The sequence below is a fragment of the Parasteatoda tepidariorum genome, chromosome 3 (genome assembly GCF_982258835.1).
Source record: "Parasteatoda tepidariorum strain Cologne lab strain chromosome 3, Ptep-v5.0, whole genome shotgun sequence".
Lineage (NCBI taxonomy): Eukaryota > Metazoa > Arthropoda > Arachnida > Araneae > Theridiidae > Parasteatoda > Parasteatoda tepidariorum.
In genome coordinates this window covers 52,854,078-52,872,123 of record NC_141757.1, presented here as the reverse complement: position 1 = coordinate 52,872,123, position 18,046 = coordinate 52,854,078, and the positions used below count along the sequence as shown (strand labels likewise).

General features: G+C 27.5%; 1 protein-coding gene across 4 annotated transcripts in view; it reads right to left on the bottom strand.

The window, feature by feature from the left end:
* LOC107446084 (uncharacterized) overlaps positions 1-18,046 on the bottom strand; it is a 155,968-nt gene that overhangs the window by 2,785 nt on the left and 135,137 nt on the right. For all 4 annotated transcript variants that reach the window (XM_016060633.4, XM_087159329.1, XM_016060632.5 and 1 more), the window contains one exon: positions 7,664-9,231. In XM_016060633.4, the coding sequence (XP_015916119.3) occupies positions 7,664-9,231 (1,568 nt within the window). The remainder of the gene's footprint in view (positions 1-7,663; positions 9,232-18,046) is intronic.

The window sequence follows — 18,046 nt, the reverse complement described above, 5'->3', positions numbered from 1 at the left end:
TTGCTATCAATGATGCCACTTTCGGGTTACCGCAACTTACTTTTATTTACCTTTATGTGATTGGTTCTTGGTTTATTTACATATATATTGGTTTATTTGCTAATCGCCAAAAATTAACATTATTAACATTTCAATAAAAAAAACTATCAAATTCTTCTTTAATATAAAGTATATGAAACAGTTTCTGAACATATTTAAGCTATTATTATTTTTTTTCCTGTTTAGGTTATTTATTCTTTTTTTAAATAAATAAACGGAAGATTAATTTAAGGGTTTGGGTCAATAAAGATTTTTTAAGACCTCTATTTTTCAAGTGTGTCATTTTATGTAACATTGTTGTTTGGTGTTGTTTCAAGTCTGTTGTTTCAAGTCTTCACATGTTTTCAGTATTATCCCAAAGTAACTTTAAAATCCTTTGCATGTTTTCACCTAAAATTCTCACAAAAAGTTTTCCTGAAAATGTGGCTTATGATTGTTTTACCATGAACTGGGTAATTAGTTAATGTATGAGCGTTAAATAAAAGAAGACTGAGACAAACAAAAATAACATTAAGACATAAAAATACAAAAAAAAAAGAAGAAAAAAAAAACGTAACTTAAAATTTGCATTATAAAATACTATTCCAGACAATTTAACAAAATTTTGAGCCGGAAAAGTTTTATAATTATGAGAAGGAAACAAAAATAAAATAAAAATTCGTGAGATCTACTCTTAACTATCAGAAAAAACCTCATTTGCTTAGTTTAGAAATAATGTATTGTCTTTGAAGGTCAATGTCTTTCGAATTCAAAATACTTTTTTCAGATTTCTTCCGTCGAAAAAGTTACTGTACTTTTTTTTATGTTAAACACATCACCCATGAAAACACAATGGTTTAAAAATTTCCTAAACCATCAAAGAAATCAAGTGAATGCTGTCTTGAAAGCGAGGCGATGCGTAAAAAAACGTAATGGAGTTAGCAATCGTAAGCAAAACTATTTATTGAAGCATTTTGTTTCCAATTGTATATATATTTTTTGAAAGTCAAGCAAAGTCTGCAACTCACGCGATAAAAAGTATATTTCTCTTTTCATGTTTTCACCTTTTTTTTCTTCACAAAAATGTTATCTTTTGTTAAAACTTCAACACAGCACAGAAATGTGCTGTGATGAAGTTTTAGACCAGCAGTTCCAAAAAGGTGTTCCGCGGAATCCTAGGGTTTCGTGAAACGGTCGCATGGGTTCGATTAGTTAGGACCTTTTTTTAACTAATGATTTTTGAAACCTGTTCTATATTTGTATCCAACCATTATTCGATAATTTATTTAATCATTTGGTTATTTTTTTGAAATTATTTAATTTGTTCCATTTATATTTTTTTCAAATATTTCTTTTTCCAATTGAAAAATTTACTAAAAGGATATGCATTTACAAATCATTGAATCCGAAATTCTCATCGAACTTTAAAATTCAAAATAAAATAAACACATTCCAGAATTATTAATTATTTTTCTTTGATATCCGTTCTCATATTTTATAATAGTTCTTTTTTAAAATCCATAATTCAGTAATTTTATTCTATTTGATTTCCTGTCTGCACCAAAAACTAATAAACTAAAAGTTGTTGCGACTAACATAAAACCTAATTTTAAGATTTATTGATGAAACAATGAACACATTTCCTTTTTCACATTTTATGTTTCTAAATTTAATTATAGGTTTCCTTTTTCTTTTGGTTAGCATAATCAAATTTGCTAATTTCCTTTTTTTAATAGTCAGAGTTTAGCCAAAAGAAGTTCGATCGTTTAGGGATCCGTAGCTGAAAGAAATTAGGAATCGCTGTTTTAGACTGTTGCATATATTGGGAATTAAATGTATACAGTTTGAGATTGTTTCTGATTAGGACAAAATATTGGATGTATCCTAGAATGGCCTAACCTATGGCGATGTTTTTAAATCTCGCCAAGCAAGCAAGTTTTTGAAATCTCGCCAAACTAGGTTTCCGGAAGATATTTTGGGGAGATTATTTTAAACGTCCAATCATACCATCGAAATTCTTAAACCTGATTGGTTATTTGATATGTATACCTACGCGAAAGTTGGATTTCTTTAGTAAAGAGGTAAAAGGGTTTATTTTTTCGTCATTTATGCTTCTGAGTAAAGTTAAGTTAGGTAAGCTTCATCAGAGTAAAGGTAAGTTATTTTTTATTCTATTAAAAATATTTTAATATATTTGTAATAATTTAAATTGTATTTTTTTAATAATCGAAAAGCAACGTTGATCCCAGTAATAATCGCCAACTTGGCAAGATTTCAAAAAATCGCCAAGAGGTGCCCTATTCCAGGATTTTACCAAAAGATTTAAGCAGACAATGAGTAATAAATGATGGTCCCAAAGCCATATGTAAGTTTGGTGCTTTTATTCAATATCGTTTATTCGATTTTTCAACTCTAAATCAATTTATCCTACACATTTTAAGCTCATCTAAACTATGTTCATCTTAAAAAAGTGGGTACTTACGTATTAACGCAACCAGGCCAAAATTCGCATGAATCGCCAAATTTGGCCGCCCTACTTACGCCAAATTTGGCGACCCTACTTACGGCAACCCTACGTGTTATATGAATAAAATAATATAAAATATATTATTTTATTATAATATATTATAATATTTTATTATATTATATAATATATAATTATAATATATTATATATAACATAATAATATATTATGTTATATGAATAAAATAATATAAAAAACTGTATTAAAAATTATCTGTAATTAATAAATGTATATTTTCTTTCAATTCATACTTTCTTACTCAAAATTACAAATCGCACCAACCTGGTTGCAATAATACGTAAGTACCAAAAAATGCATAAATTCACGATTTTAACATTATAATTATCTTTCATATTTAATACATAGGTTAATAAACAGTTAATAATAAATAATTAAAAAAAACAGTAAAACAAATAATTTTTAAAATTTAGTTATTATTAAATAAGGGGTGATATACTTGCAACTTCATAGTTGCTTTTCAGATGCCATTCCTTTTTACTTCTTTTTAATTATTATTCTTAAGTGTATAAATTTAATAATTCAAATTAATACATCTGGTTTGACACAAGTGTGTTATTATGTTGTGTTGTTAGTGTGCCAGTTTGGGAGAAACATGCGTCCTAAGTATTATTTAATATCTCTTGTAATTTATTTGCAAAATGCACATTCTTTTAAAATTATTATACTTGTATGGTAAACACATTTTTGGTTTAAAAAAAAAAACTCCCAGAACTCTGGAAATAAACCCAAAATATGCGGTATGTAATCCATTCATTTGATAATTTTTTTGTTCAGATAGTAACGGTTTACCAGAAATTCTGGTTTTCAAAAATGCAGCTTTTATTACCACACATTTAGTAAAAATACAAAACTGAAAAGTGAATTTAACCGAATAAATGGTTTTTATACCAAGCTTTAAGGTGTTATAAAATTATATCTAATGGTTAATTTTACCAAAAGTCATTACCAAAGCCATTAATTTTACCAAACGTCATTATCAAAGCCATTAATTTTACCAAAAGTCATTACCAAAGTCATTAATTTCACCAAAAGTCATTATCTTCGATAAAAATTACCATGCTTTTGTGTTCTCATAGAGTCAGAAACAAGATAAATTTTATCATATTCTGGTAGTTTTGACCATACTTTTTTTTTTGAAGTTATTTTTTGTTAATGTTTAACATTTTATCATAGAAATGACAGAATGTGTTATCAAAATTTTATTTAATTAGACTGATATACAGGGTTATTCCTAATTCCCTCCGGGGTTTCGAAGCGTTATAGTAAAAAAACGTAGACGAATATGGCAAAAAAGAACGTATGAAATTATTCCGAAAGTATTCAAGCTTTAATTTAAGCAGTTGCCGGTAGATGGCAGTAGCATGTACCACTGAAGCAAGTTGTAGTAAAGAAAAATGGCGTTTACAGGCGGAGGGAATTTTGAATAACCCTGTATTATACTAATTGTTAAATAAATACCATTTTATTGGTAAACATATACATTTAAAGGAAAAAAAATTAAAATTAAATTAAGGAGATAGAGAGGGAGTGTAATTAAAACTCTCCGTTCAACATATTTTGTGTCTAGAGAAACGCGTTTTCAAAATACCACTTTGTTAGTCTAATGAGCATTTTAATAATGAATATTTTTTGGAATAAATTTTCACCTCCTTAATAGCCTTCACCTATTAAGAAAATAACCTTTATAAGTAAAAATAAATTGCATTGTGAAGAAAGCCACAAAAGACCGAAGTTATTTTAAATAACAAAACAACAGTCGTTAAATTCAAATTGTGTATTTAATCTAGAGCTAAATAATTAATCGAAGCTGAAAAATTCCCAATCAAGGATAACGTTTACGTTTTATTACTAAATAATTTATTGCTAATGCAAATCGGAAACAATCGTCATTGTTGGGACAATAAGTCAATTATTACTTAATAAATAGAACTGCGTGTTTTTTAAGATTCAATTATAAATAAACTTGATCTATTTCATATCTCAATATTAGAAAAGCTATTTTAAATTAAAATAATCTTAAACAATATAATTATTGGTATCAAAGAAAAATTATATTATTTTTAAATTAATATATAATTTGAAGCATACAAAGATAAAGTATTGAAAGCAAAATTTTGAATTTAAGTTTATTGCAAAATTTATAACAACTTTTGGGAGTTTTTAAGCACAAAAATATTTGAACGGCTGACTGACATTAACATGAAATGAAAGAGACACATTTTGAATTTTTTTGTTAGAATTAAAAAAAAAAAACCTTTTTAAATAATGCTAAAAATTGTTCATTACACACTATAACTATTAAAGGATGTCCCAAAATTTACGTAATATTTGAATTAATGAGAAAGTTAATTAATTCCGTAGTGGCAACTGAAGAAAAGAGAACAGTTTGACATCTAATAGTTTAGGTTTCGTAAAAATATAGCACTAAACGAATGAATAATGCGTTATTATTGTTGAATAATATTTCAAAAATCCAATTAATGCATGAGACATTTTTGGTCGAGTACTTTCACTATCAGAATGGGCACCCTATATCATTTGATTTAATCCCATTTAATCTTCTATGGAAGTTAAAAAAGGTCTATGGCAGTTAAAGGTCTATGTCGACAAGTTTACAACCATCCGAGCATTGTAGGAAGAAATTCAACGTTGCATCATCGAAATTCTGTCACCTTCATGCAAAATGGTTATTAAAACTTTCGTCAAAAGAGAGCGCATGCGTCAGAAAACCGTGATGGTCACATGCTCGATGTGTTATTCCGTGCATAACCCTATTCTTAGCAATTCATAATTCATAATAAAAATTACAATTGAAAATTAAACTAGATTTTCTATTTAATTCAAATCTTGCGTAAATTTTGGGACACTATTATACACTGAGAAAGGAAGTAGGGTCAAAACTACCAGAATAAGTTAAAATTTACAGTGTTTCTGGCTCTATATTAACACCAAGAAAGCTCGGTAATTTTAACCGAAGCGGTTTGGTAATGATTTTTGTAAAATGAATGAAATTTGGCTTTATAATATATGATAAAATTTGGTAAATGTGCTAAAATTTGTTAATTTTATCATGATACCTTGGAGAATGGCATAAAAACCATTTATTAGGTAAAATTTACTTTTCAGTTTCATATTTTTTACTGAATGCGTGGTAATAAGAAATATAATTTTGAAAGACAGAGTTTCCGGTAAACCGTTACCATATGAACGGAAAAATTTTCCAAATGAATGGATTTAATACCGCATATTTTGGTTTTATTAACCAGAAACACGTTTTTTTTTTTTATTAGAAATGCAATTACCACACAGTACTGTATTTTTACCAGAATTTTTTTCTAAGTGTAAATGCATAAATTAAAATAATTAAATAAAATAAATAATTTACTAACATTAGAAGAAAAATGACTTTCGTCTTGATTTTGTAAAGGGCAAATAAATAAATAATGATAAATAAATTATTTTTTACTCAACGTTAAAGATGTTACGTAACAATTAGAAATTTTTTTTTTATTGAGAGACGCTGTTTGCATTGCACACTTAACTGAGAAAGAAAATATAATTATTTTACAAAATAGTTGAGACGTAAATTAAATTTAACAATTTATTTCCTTTTGAAATCTATGCATCGCACCATCTATGCATTTGAAATCTCACCAGGTTTATAAAAAATATTAAGACATTTTCCTATGAAAATATGGACAATTTTTAAGTTTTGATTTGCCTATGTTGATGTGGTTAACTCTGTTTTTTTGCATATAATTGATTTAATTATTTTTTTTATGATTGGCAAAGTTTACTAGATTAACTTTAAGTTACGTTTTTCTTAAAAGTTAATCATTAGCGTTTAAAATTTAGATCGTTTATTTTTGTATCCTAAAACTTTAAAATATTTCTAAAAATTCATTTTCATTGAAACTTTTTGTGTTTTTTATTTGCTTAAAATAAATGAAGGACTTAGCATCATATTTTTTGACAAAGAAGATAAAATAAGTGAATAATAAATAAGTTTTAATCAACTTTTTTTATGTCCATCAGGAGTCTTGTGGTAGCAAATGTAGAAACAAAACTTTAAAATAATTTTAAAATAAATTCTGCGAAAGATGCATTATATTTAAAATTTCAAAACATTTTTTTGGAATATTGAATCACATATTATAACGAATTTCTCTAGTTTTTTTAGCCAATTTTTTTTTTATAAATAAAATAACTGCTTCAGAGATATGCTTACAATAGAGATACTACTAAAATTAGAGATTACAGTCACATTCTAAATAACGATTGCAATCATAAAAAAAAAGAGATTTCTTGGTCGAATACTTTTCTTCTTGAAGATTCGTAAATATTCTTTGCATGAAATTTTTGAATACATTCTTATGTACAGATATTTTTACAAAGTTATGCTTCGAAAGTTTTTTTAAAGCATTGAAATATTAAATTACACTTCTTATTGCAATTTTTATCTATAAGCAATAAATTGAAAACACAAGTTTCATTTACATTAAGTTATTTATGTATATTTCTGAAATTAATGTTCCAGCCATTGAAAAATGTAAACGTTGTGATTCACTGAGAAATTAAGTGAAATTAAACTGTTACAGAAATTAAGTTAGTTGCAGTTTGTTTAGGTTTTTTGTTTAAAACAATTACATGAACTTCATATTTACAATTGCTTTGCTCATTTTAATACATTATCTGTTGACAGAATATTGGTAATATTTAAAGAATACTGAATAAATATTATTGAATTATTTAAAATTAACATATTTAAAGGTTAATTCAAATCAATATAAATAATTTAAACTTGAAGATATGATAAGTTTTGATAAGAATAAAATTTTTTTTTATATTAAACGATACAAAATTTTATTGGAATTATTTCCACAATGAAAATTCTCATTAACATAAGAAAACAAGTTAATATTGTTTTTATAAACCCATTGCGTTACCCTGAATTTTAAGATAATTTTTTAAAAAATGTTGCTGAGAACTTCTTAAACATTAAACAATATTACTAAACAATTTAAAATTGTTAAGAAGTGTTGAATATTTTTTTTAGTGAGTAAACAATGCACAGTAAAAAAATTAGTTGAAACAACTAACCTTTCGGAGAGCAGTCCTGCCGCCCATTTTTCTGATTTCTGCCATTAATTGTTCTCTAGGATCTATTTGAGGCTGGATTTCTTTTTTAATCGCTTTATTCTGATTTATAGAAGATTTATTAGTTTTTAATGACAAAACCTCTTTCGGTTTTTCACTTTCTGATGGTAGAGGAGGTGGAGGAGGAGGTAGGGGGCTAATTGAATGTTCTGTCGCTTTTGCGGATGCAGGCAATCCATTCGATTGGCCATTGTTTTTATTCACACATTTTGCAACAACACTAGATGGACCATTTTTGACGGATACACCATTACTAATTTTCGTATGAGGTTTTGGAAAAGTAGCTAATTTATTAGGATTTTGAGGTCGCCTGACTGTTTTAGCTTCCTCTCTCATCTTATTGTTATAATTATTTTCTAATTTGACATTAGTATCGCTGTTTTTGTAGTCCGAGGTTTTTGAAATAACTTCTTCATCCTTGTGTTCCGCTATGAACTTCAAAGTATCAAATGAAGGAAGGATAGTTGACAGCATTTTGCTGTCATCTGATATGTCCAGTTCACCGTCTTTTCTAATCTCTGGCGGCAATCTTTGGCGACTTTTAGTTGATATCCGCACTTGCGGAGGTTTAAAATAGTTTTTGTTTTTTGAAGATCTAAGCGTACTTGTTCCATTGGTTATGGGCAGAGAATTTAGTTCCAAAGAAGGAATATTAATGGTAGATCTCGGCAATGTGGAACAAATGTTTTTAGTGGGCTCATATGACAGGGATCGAGACACTAAAGGTATTGAGGACGGTGCATCATCAGAGAAATCCTCGCCTTCTGGTAAGCTATGAGATTGACGAAGAGTTCGCGCATATTGCGATACCATGCACTCTTCGCTTAACATAGCTTGATTCTTTAACACTTGCTGCTGCCACACTAAGAACTGTTTCTGAAGCTCGATGTATTCGCGCTGAAGTTTCTCTTGCTCAAGCGAAAACTCTTCTTTGTCATCAGTGTGTACATTTGATAAAGATCTTTGAATGTTCGAGTTCTTTTTTGAATTCAAAGTTGGATATTTCGGAGAAACCTCGGCAACACTCAGAAGCGAAGATGATCTTTTCAATGTACTCCCTGCATCAGAAGCAGTGGAAGTTGTAGAACATTCTGACGTGCTGTAAACTGGAAAAGTTTCTTTTTCATCACTCCTGAATTCAGTCGGTGGTGGCAGAACAGTTTCTATGCCAATATCATCTTCTTTACTATCTACATTTAAACTTAAAATCGCCGATGATTTTTGCAATGGATACAAACTGTCATCGGAAGCGCTTACTGTTTTATCCGCAACTTGAGGTAGATTACTGTCAGCTGAGTTTTCATTACAAGTGCCATCCTGGGTCACATGGCTTTGGTTCTTCTTAGGTAAGTTGATTCTTTGCTTAATGGACAGAAGAGATGGTTTGACTCTTTGGGGGATGTCCACAGAGTGAAATGCAGCTTGGATACTGGAGGCTATTTCCTGTTGCGTCACATCCTGCTCGATCCTGGCATTGAGGGCAACTAACGCCACCCTGGTCACTAGCTCACCTAAAAGGGAAAAGGGAGATTTAATTCGTCAAAAGTGAAAAGAAAGCAAGACGATTGAAGCGTCTCAAACAAAGGTCACCGTCCCTGTCTTTGTCGACAGGTTTTTATTATCATCCTTTGCTCCAAGACTTCTTTTGTCATGCTTGGTCAACGCCCAAACCTGATTCTTGGTTTCGTTTTTCTACTCTTTATCAAACACATTGAGCGCTAAAATAAGATTTTTAACTGCTAATTCATGCGTGATGTTATTGTTTTAGAGAAAACGCAATGGTTTTTGAAAATTGAATATGAGGTAATTTAAATATATTTAATTGGAAAATTACACCTTAGATAATAGATTGCATGGATAGTTTTTTCGCATTGTTGCTGGATATGAAAATTATTAAGAAGATGAAATTGTATATTATGGTGCAATACTTAATTTGAAAAAGAAATATGAAATTCTCACTTAATCTGACAGAAGAAAGAGATTGAAATAAGTATATTACAAATAATGAAATGTGGAATGCTCTAATAATTTTTGCAAGCACTTTTTACTGTCTGATTTCAGGAGTGTTAAGAATATTTAAAATGTATTTATTTTGATATTTTAAAATTAATAAAGTTTGTTAAATGTGTTTATACATAAAAATTTCTTAGTTTAATTTTTTAAAGTTTTTTTTAATGAATTTAAGAGAAATAGAAGATTAATATCTTTGTACACATTCAAACCTAAAGAAACTTAGGAAAACTCAATAAAAAGTAGTTTTCATATTTTCTATTTTGTCTACTTTGTTGCTGTAAAAAACTAATTCGTTAATTTATCATGACAGTTGTTTTTGTTTTGCATTAGAATAAATTTTTGAAATGCGAATGAGTAACTGCTTTCTTAAAGTAATATTATAAAAATTCATGAAAACTGTCATTTGTGACTGAATTAAAAAATCAGTTCTGTTATGATGAATCAGGAATATCAAAAATTTATATTTATAATTTTTTTCATCTAAATATTTTAAAAAGATTATTCAATTTATCTAGTATATCATTCTCATTAAATTAGAGCTAAGTTCTAAATTCATTGTCACATTCATGCACTGAGCAATAAAGAATGGACAAAACTACTAGACTATGGTTAAATTTACTGTGTTTCTGGTTTTAAAGAAACACTAAAAGACTCGGTTATTTTCACGACTCTTTAGTGATTGTTTTAGTTAAATTAACCGTAAAATATAGTGCTATAATTTGTGATACAATTTAGTAAATGTGGCAAAATTTGGAAAGTTTATTATGATTTCTTAAAGCATGGCAATGAAGCCATTTATTCTGTTAAATTTATTTTTTCAGTTTTGTAGATTTTACTAAATGTGTGATACTAAAAACTAAAATCAGAATTTCCGGGAAACCGTTACCATAGGTACGAAAAAATTACCAAATGAATGGTTTAAATACCATATGTTTCAGTTTTTGTTTCCGGAATGATGATTTTGTTTTTCAAACCAGAAATTTCTATATGGTATAGTACGATAATTTTACCAGAATTCTTTCCTTCAAGGTAAAAGCATTCAATATTTTTAAAGCGTAAAAATAACTATGTTGTTGCTTAATAGTTGAAAAAATAATGAAAAAAAATATTGCAAGCAGGCTTATGTTTCAAAATTAACTTCAGTTTGATTTTGAATCTAAATTTTCTTTAGTAATGTTTAAAAGAATACTCTTTTATATTATGGTTTGAGCAAATAAAAATATATTAAATTTTAGAATTGGTAAACATTATTAATAATTTTTAACAAAGTGAAAAAATCTCGGCAAATTCTGGATTTTTTTAAAAAAAATTTAATAATTTTTAAAAACCTAAAATATTTGCAGGTTTCAAAGTTCGTACAATTTTTTTCAGCAATCTACAGGGAGAAAATTTTTTTTAGTAAAATTACAGCACTGTATGGTAATGATATTCCTGGTAGAAAAATAATAATTTTGGTAATAAAAAGCCCAATATTTAAACCATTCATTTGGTAATTTTTCCGTTTATATGGTAATGGCTAACCGAAAATTCTGAATTTTAAAATTGTAGTTTTTATTACCACGCATACAGTAAAAAATATAAAATGGAAAATTAAATTTAAGGATTTGTATGCAATGCTAGCGTATCAAGCTAAAGTTACCAATTTACCATATTAAGCAAAATTTATCTCATATTATAAAACCATATTTTATTATTAATTTTACCAAAGCGTTTCGGTAAAAATTGCGGAACTTTTTGATGTATTTATAGAGCCAGAAACACGGTAAAATTTACCATATTCAGGAAGTTTTAACCAGTGTAGTATATATATATAGTTCGAATTTAAAGCTTCGACTCAAGTTTTAAAGCATTTAAACTGAAGCTTTTTTCACTTTTCTTGGCAAAAGAGTCGATAAATGTCTTAAAAAAATTATGAAAATTTTACCTTAATGTTTTTAAAAATTAACTGTTTTTAAACTACAAATTATGGTCTGAAATTACAGTTGTTAAGCTGAAAGTCACTTTAACTTCAATTCAAATGCTGCTGAATCGCAAATTATGGTCTGAAACTATTAGTGATAAAGTTGAAAGTCTTTTTGGTTTCAAATCAGACGTTTTTATAAAGCAAACGTTTATATAACGACAGACGATAATAGTTGTTAAGCTGAAAGTCACTTTAACTTCAATTCAAATGCTTCTGTATCGCAAATTATGGTCTGAAACTATTAGTGGTAAAGTTGAAAGTGTTTTTGGTTTCAAATCGGACGTTTTTATAATGCAAACGTTTATATAATGACAGACGATAATAGTTGTTAAGTTGAAAGTCACTTTGACTTCGATTTAAATGAAGTAGGACTAGTAAATTATCTTCACATCAAATTGCATAAGGCTAACAGACTATGAAAGCGAAATGGTTATTTAAAGCCTCAGAATTATAAAATCACCAAATGAAATGAATAAAAAAGCGAGTTTAACGAATTCGGAAGAATTTCTCACGATTAATTGAGACTTTGTTACGGGCGCATGGGTATTACAGATCAAAGTAGCATTTATGTTCGTACAGGAAAATGCATCATCGGCGAAGCGAGAGTCAAGATCTAGACAAAAAGATGATGATGATCGTGCATGTTATGTTCGACCGTCGTGAACCTTCTGGAAGATAGTACGCACGAATTACTCCGACTGACTCACGGCAAGGTCACGACGCTGCACGACGGCTGATCTTAAAATATTTCTTTAAGATGTAGTGTTGAATTATAAATTTCCTAGGTTCAATACACTATAACGTTTTAAGCAGGAAGATTTTGAACGATTAGGGTATTTGTTACACAACTTATTAACCGTGAAATAGTCAGTCCATAAGCAGTATTGAAAAGTTTAGTTAATTTGATTTTTTGAAATATACGACTATAAAATTTTCCATTTTATCATGCAGGCTTGTTTGGATTTTGTTATCTGATACGACTAAAAGTGAAATATTTTCGAGATTTCCTACTAGAGCAGGGGTTTCCAATTCACATGAAGTCGGGGGCCGCAATTAAAAACACCAGTCAAATGGGGGGCCGCAATCAAAATTTTACATAGGTCTCTTTTATGTTTGAAGGAACATTAAATATTACGGACAGATTTTTATCAAATTGCGCAAAACAAAAGTATTCAATTGCAAATTAAAATTAAAAGTAGATTTTTAGAAATATTTTGTTGCATATTAAAAAATTCTGGTCACAAAATTTACAAATGTAAATAATTTCGTCCAAAATGAGTGGTTTCAAAAAGTTAAGTCGGAGAATTTCTTCGAGAAAATTTCTAATACGCACATGCTAAATTATATTTACAAAATACAAAAAAAAAGAAAAGAAAAAAAAAGAGCAACATTCGCGATTGTTTTTTGTATGTAAATAGATATTTTCTGGGATACAAAACTTGAGAATTTTTTTTTTTTTGCACCGTTTGTATGTTAAATTTCACAGAAACGAAGAAATTATGTTTTGTTTAGCGAAGGAAAAGTATTTTAAACCCATATAGAGTTTTTACTGAAATTGTCCGCAAAAAATGACAAATAATATATTTTAGTTCGCGGGTGACAAAAAAAAAAGGCTTCGCGAGCCGGATGCAGCCCGCCAGTTGGTAACCACTGAATTAGAGGATTCAAAAAATCAAATGATACAGTTTTATTACGAATACTGGAAATTTTGATGTTGTTTACAAATATTTGATATTGTTTCTACTTTATATATCTCTCTAGGTCCTGGTTGAATCTCAAACGCAGTACGTAATTATATGTTTTCATTTACACATTTTGAGATAAATTTCCTTAGGTGGATCAAAAGGTATTTTCTTATATAAAATTTTGTTTAGTCTTTACATTTTAATAAGCACAGTATTTATAATTTTAGTTATTTTGAGATGCTTCAGAAAGATGAATGAAGTATTTTGAAAGTGTTAAATAAATAATCACAAGAAACTGAAACTGTAATATATTACTTGATTAAAACTTCATTCGCTTCAAATATATGTAAATTGGAAATAACCGTCGACATGTTTCAAGCGTTTAAAAACAGGTGCCCCTTTTCAAGACTTGCCAGACGTGAATCAGAAGAAAAAAGAGTGACTTGTAAAATAATACGTTAAGTTTCCAACGAAGAATGGAAAAACAACGGTGATACATAACTAGAAAAGTTGCAGAAAGAAAAAATAAGAAAAACCACAGTGTAAGAGGGGGGCAACTGAGGGCAAAATATATTTCCACGCGTTGTGAAGAAAGTGAGAAACTAACGTCTTTAACAAGGGAATCGGCATTCATATGAATAAAAAAAGACTTCACTTTACCAGGGCATTAAATTTATGTTTTTTCTTTCTATTTTCTATAACATTTATTAAAGATGATTTCTTTATCATATAAAAGTGTTGGATTTAGAGTAGATATATCCTCGTGATTAATTAAAAGCAATTAGTTTTTTGAACTTTGTTGTAAATGAACTCAAAAAATTACTGTCATTAGGGGTATCAAGTAATTTTTAATTGCATAATTTAATGTTCAGTTAATTATTCAATAATTTATTTAACTTAATTTAAGTTACACCATTTTAAAATATTTTGATTAATGTACTTTTAAATGACGAAATCAAATATTTAATTTAATAGTTCCAATAGTTCCCGATAAATATTTTATTTTTAAAAAAATGACTGTAGCAAACCATTTACCCGTTTTCATTTATGCTTTAGATTTTATCATACTTTTTAAGGACTTTTAACAAAGTTCTACAAGATTTTGCTATAGTTTTTGAGATTGTAAATATTACTGTATGTATAATACTGAATGTATAATTACTGTAAGAAATATTTACAATCTCAAATAGTTTTGAGATTGTAAATATTTCTTAATAAACATTAAGAAATATTTAATAAATATTTTCAGTTAATTACAATTATCCGCAGTCAAACTAGTTTTATAATTGTTTGAGAAACATTAAGAAATATTTAATAAATATTTCCAGTTAATTATAACTATCTGTAGTCAAACAAGTCTTATAATTGTTTGAGAATATTGTGTATTGTATTTCGCTTAAATTGTGTCACAGATATGGCGAAATTATGCAAAGAAATCAAATTTATTACCACTTCCCTACTACTATTCGAACCATGTATTCTGGAATACACTACTCTCATATTTTGAGAGTCAAATACCAAAATTAGATGAAAAAGAAGTAATTTTGTTTAAAGAAAATGCATTTTTTGAACTTTGAATTCCTAACTTAAAAGTAGTACTAATTAGTGCATTTAAAGTTTCTATTTTGAAACATGAAGTAATTCAAGCATTTCGTTAGACAAAAAGTCTCATAAAAAGAAGTCGCTGAAATCTGTGTTTAGATAAAAGAAAAATGAAATCTATTAGTATATCTGTGTATTAGAAGATTTTTAGATAATAAAAAATTAATAAATATAATTAGAGACATAGAAAAAAAATTAAGCTTAATTTTTTATGACAGTCGTGATTTCTTTGACATGCTAACACACATGCAGAAACCAAATCATGGTCTTCAGACAAAACGAGGGTTAGAAGAAATGGACCTGGACTAAGTTAAAAACCAAATATTTTTTATCGTGACACATTGCAAACTCATTTTGGAAAATGTTATGCCTTCCTGGTTTCAAAAACATTTTGAAGCGAAATATGGACCTTCCAACATGATTCTGTCTCAACACATATTGAAGAATAGCACAAGGTGTTTTTTTCTGTCTTTCTTACAGCTCAAGTATTACCATTTTATACACTTACTCGATACTTAAATCAAATTCATTTTTCCGCATGGTCTATTTTATTGCTAAAACTTTGGTATCTCTCCAAAAAAATATATATATAAAATATCAATGCGAATAATAGGATAAAATACCAGCACATGAAAAGTAGCCATTGGAAAAAAAATTAAGCTCAAAAAATTGTAAATATATATATGATGTTTTCATGCTGTTTAAAAGTTTAGTTGTAATACGTATTTCAATGAGAATTGCAATTATAGTGTTGTCTGCATACAAATTATTTCCGTATAACTGTGTGCATTATAAATTAATTTACATTAAAATAAATTAAAGTATTAATAAAAAAATATATACCTGTATATTGTACAACAAAGTATTAATAAGTTTCTAAGAAATTCTAAAAGACAAAATATTAAACACATTTTTTAAGATGTATCAGTATTGAAAAGATGAGAGCTTTAGCTTGTGATAGTAATAATATTATTAACACATTATTTTACAAATCTTTAAATTAAAAGATTTATTATCTGACAATTAATTAAATACTTTTAAAAACTTTGAAGTTTTATATTCATTTTCACACTGTTGCCACTTACTATTAAAATTAATTCTTTAACTTTACACAACTTATAAACTGCATTCATTACATATTTTGTTTCTTTAAAATCGTCTTTGTAATAAATAATATAATTTAAAATGAGGAAAATAATGCTGCTTTCACCAAATGGACATAGATATTTCTCACTTCTTTTTCTTCAAATTGTAGCATTTAATTTAGATTATAATATGATTTTACCAAGACTAAATGACTTTTTGTAAATTATGTATTCAGAACTAATTTTTAGGAGTTATTATTGGTATAAATGTATAAAATATTTCATGCACCTAAACATTAGAGAATAACAGATTTAATCTTCCAGCATGTGAGAGAGATTTTAAAAATGAATTTTATTTAATTATTTAAAAATCCTGATATCGCTACGGAAACTTTCCTTCCGTCATTTTTCTTTCTCCGTTTGATCTACTTTCTGTCGTAATCAGATGTACGATTTCAGGTCAAAATTTATGTTTGAAGATTTATAAATACTTTTCTTTTATTCCGACTCCGCAACATCTCTCCATCGACAATTTTATTACTTTAATTCTTAAATAGTTAGAAACTGTTAAAAAACAATGGGAAAAAGAATTACTAATAAGAAGAATTACAATTATGATAAATATTCAGTTACTTGTTATATGTTTATCATTAAAGCAACAGCACAAAGATGTTTACTTCTTTGGGAATATTCTTTTTAAAATGATTAATTTATTTAAATGTTGCATTATAAGTACACTGAGAAAAAGTGAGGCCAAATTTAACAGAATATGGTAAAATTTGCTGTGTTTCTTGCCTCTATAGGAACACAAAAATCCTAGTAATTTTTACCGAAGCATCTTGGTAAAATTAGCAATAAAATATTGTTTTATAATATGTGATAAAATTTAGTAAATGTAATAAAATTTGGTAATTTCATCATGATACCTTAGAGCATGATATAGAAACGATTCACTCGGTTAAATTTACTCTCTTGTTTTGCATTTTGTACTAAATGTGTGGTATTAAGAATAACAGTTTCGAAAACCAAGATTTCCGGTAAACAGTTACCATATAAACGGAACAATTATTAAATGAGTAGTTTAAATTCCGTAAATGTTGGTTTTTATTAACAAAATCAAGTTTTTTTTCACCAGGAATGTCATTGCAGTTCATTAAGGTATTTTAACAAAATTATTTTCCTCTAAGTACATTGATACAATGATGGAACAAAAAATTGTCTTATTGTCTGAAAGAGTTTTCAAAATTGAATGCTATTAAATTACAAATTATTGTCTTATACAAGTGTGCAATTGTGAATCTGAAAGTCGCTTTGACTTCAAATTAAATTAAGGAGTAAATAAATAAAAATAAATATAAATAAATATAAATAAATTACGTAAATAATTATAATTTATAATAATGAATAATATAAATTGTGTTTTCATATAATATCAGGAACGATACAAATTGCTTGAAGAATTGCATAGAAAATTTTATGACTAAGAAAGAGAAATGGTGTTAAGACATACCAGTATTTTTCAATTTCTCATAAATATGAATCAAATAATAAAGGATATGAATTGAAAAAGAATTTAGCAAATTTGAAACGAGTAGTTGAATCTTAGTGGGAGGTGCAAGAAAATTATAACCATGAAACTAATACCTTCTTTATAACCATGAAACTAATACCTTCTTTATAACCATGAAACTAATACCTTCATAATTTCGTACAACCTTTCTTGTTGATATGATAGGTACTTCTGCTTGAGTTGAACCTTAAAAGAATTTTAATTTATAACAATGTTTAATTGCTTGATATCTCTTCTAGCCACTTTGCTTTGGAAAAATATCCCCACTTAATTTTTTATATGTAAAACTATTAATATTTTATAAGTAAAATATGGGGCAAAAATCAATTGAAACTAAAAAATTACTAATAATTACTTAAATTAAGTTAATATAATCTTTTTTTATAAATAAAATTCATAATTTATTTC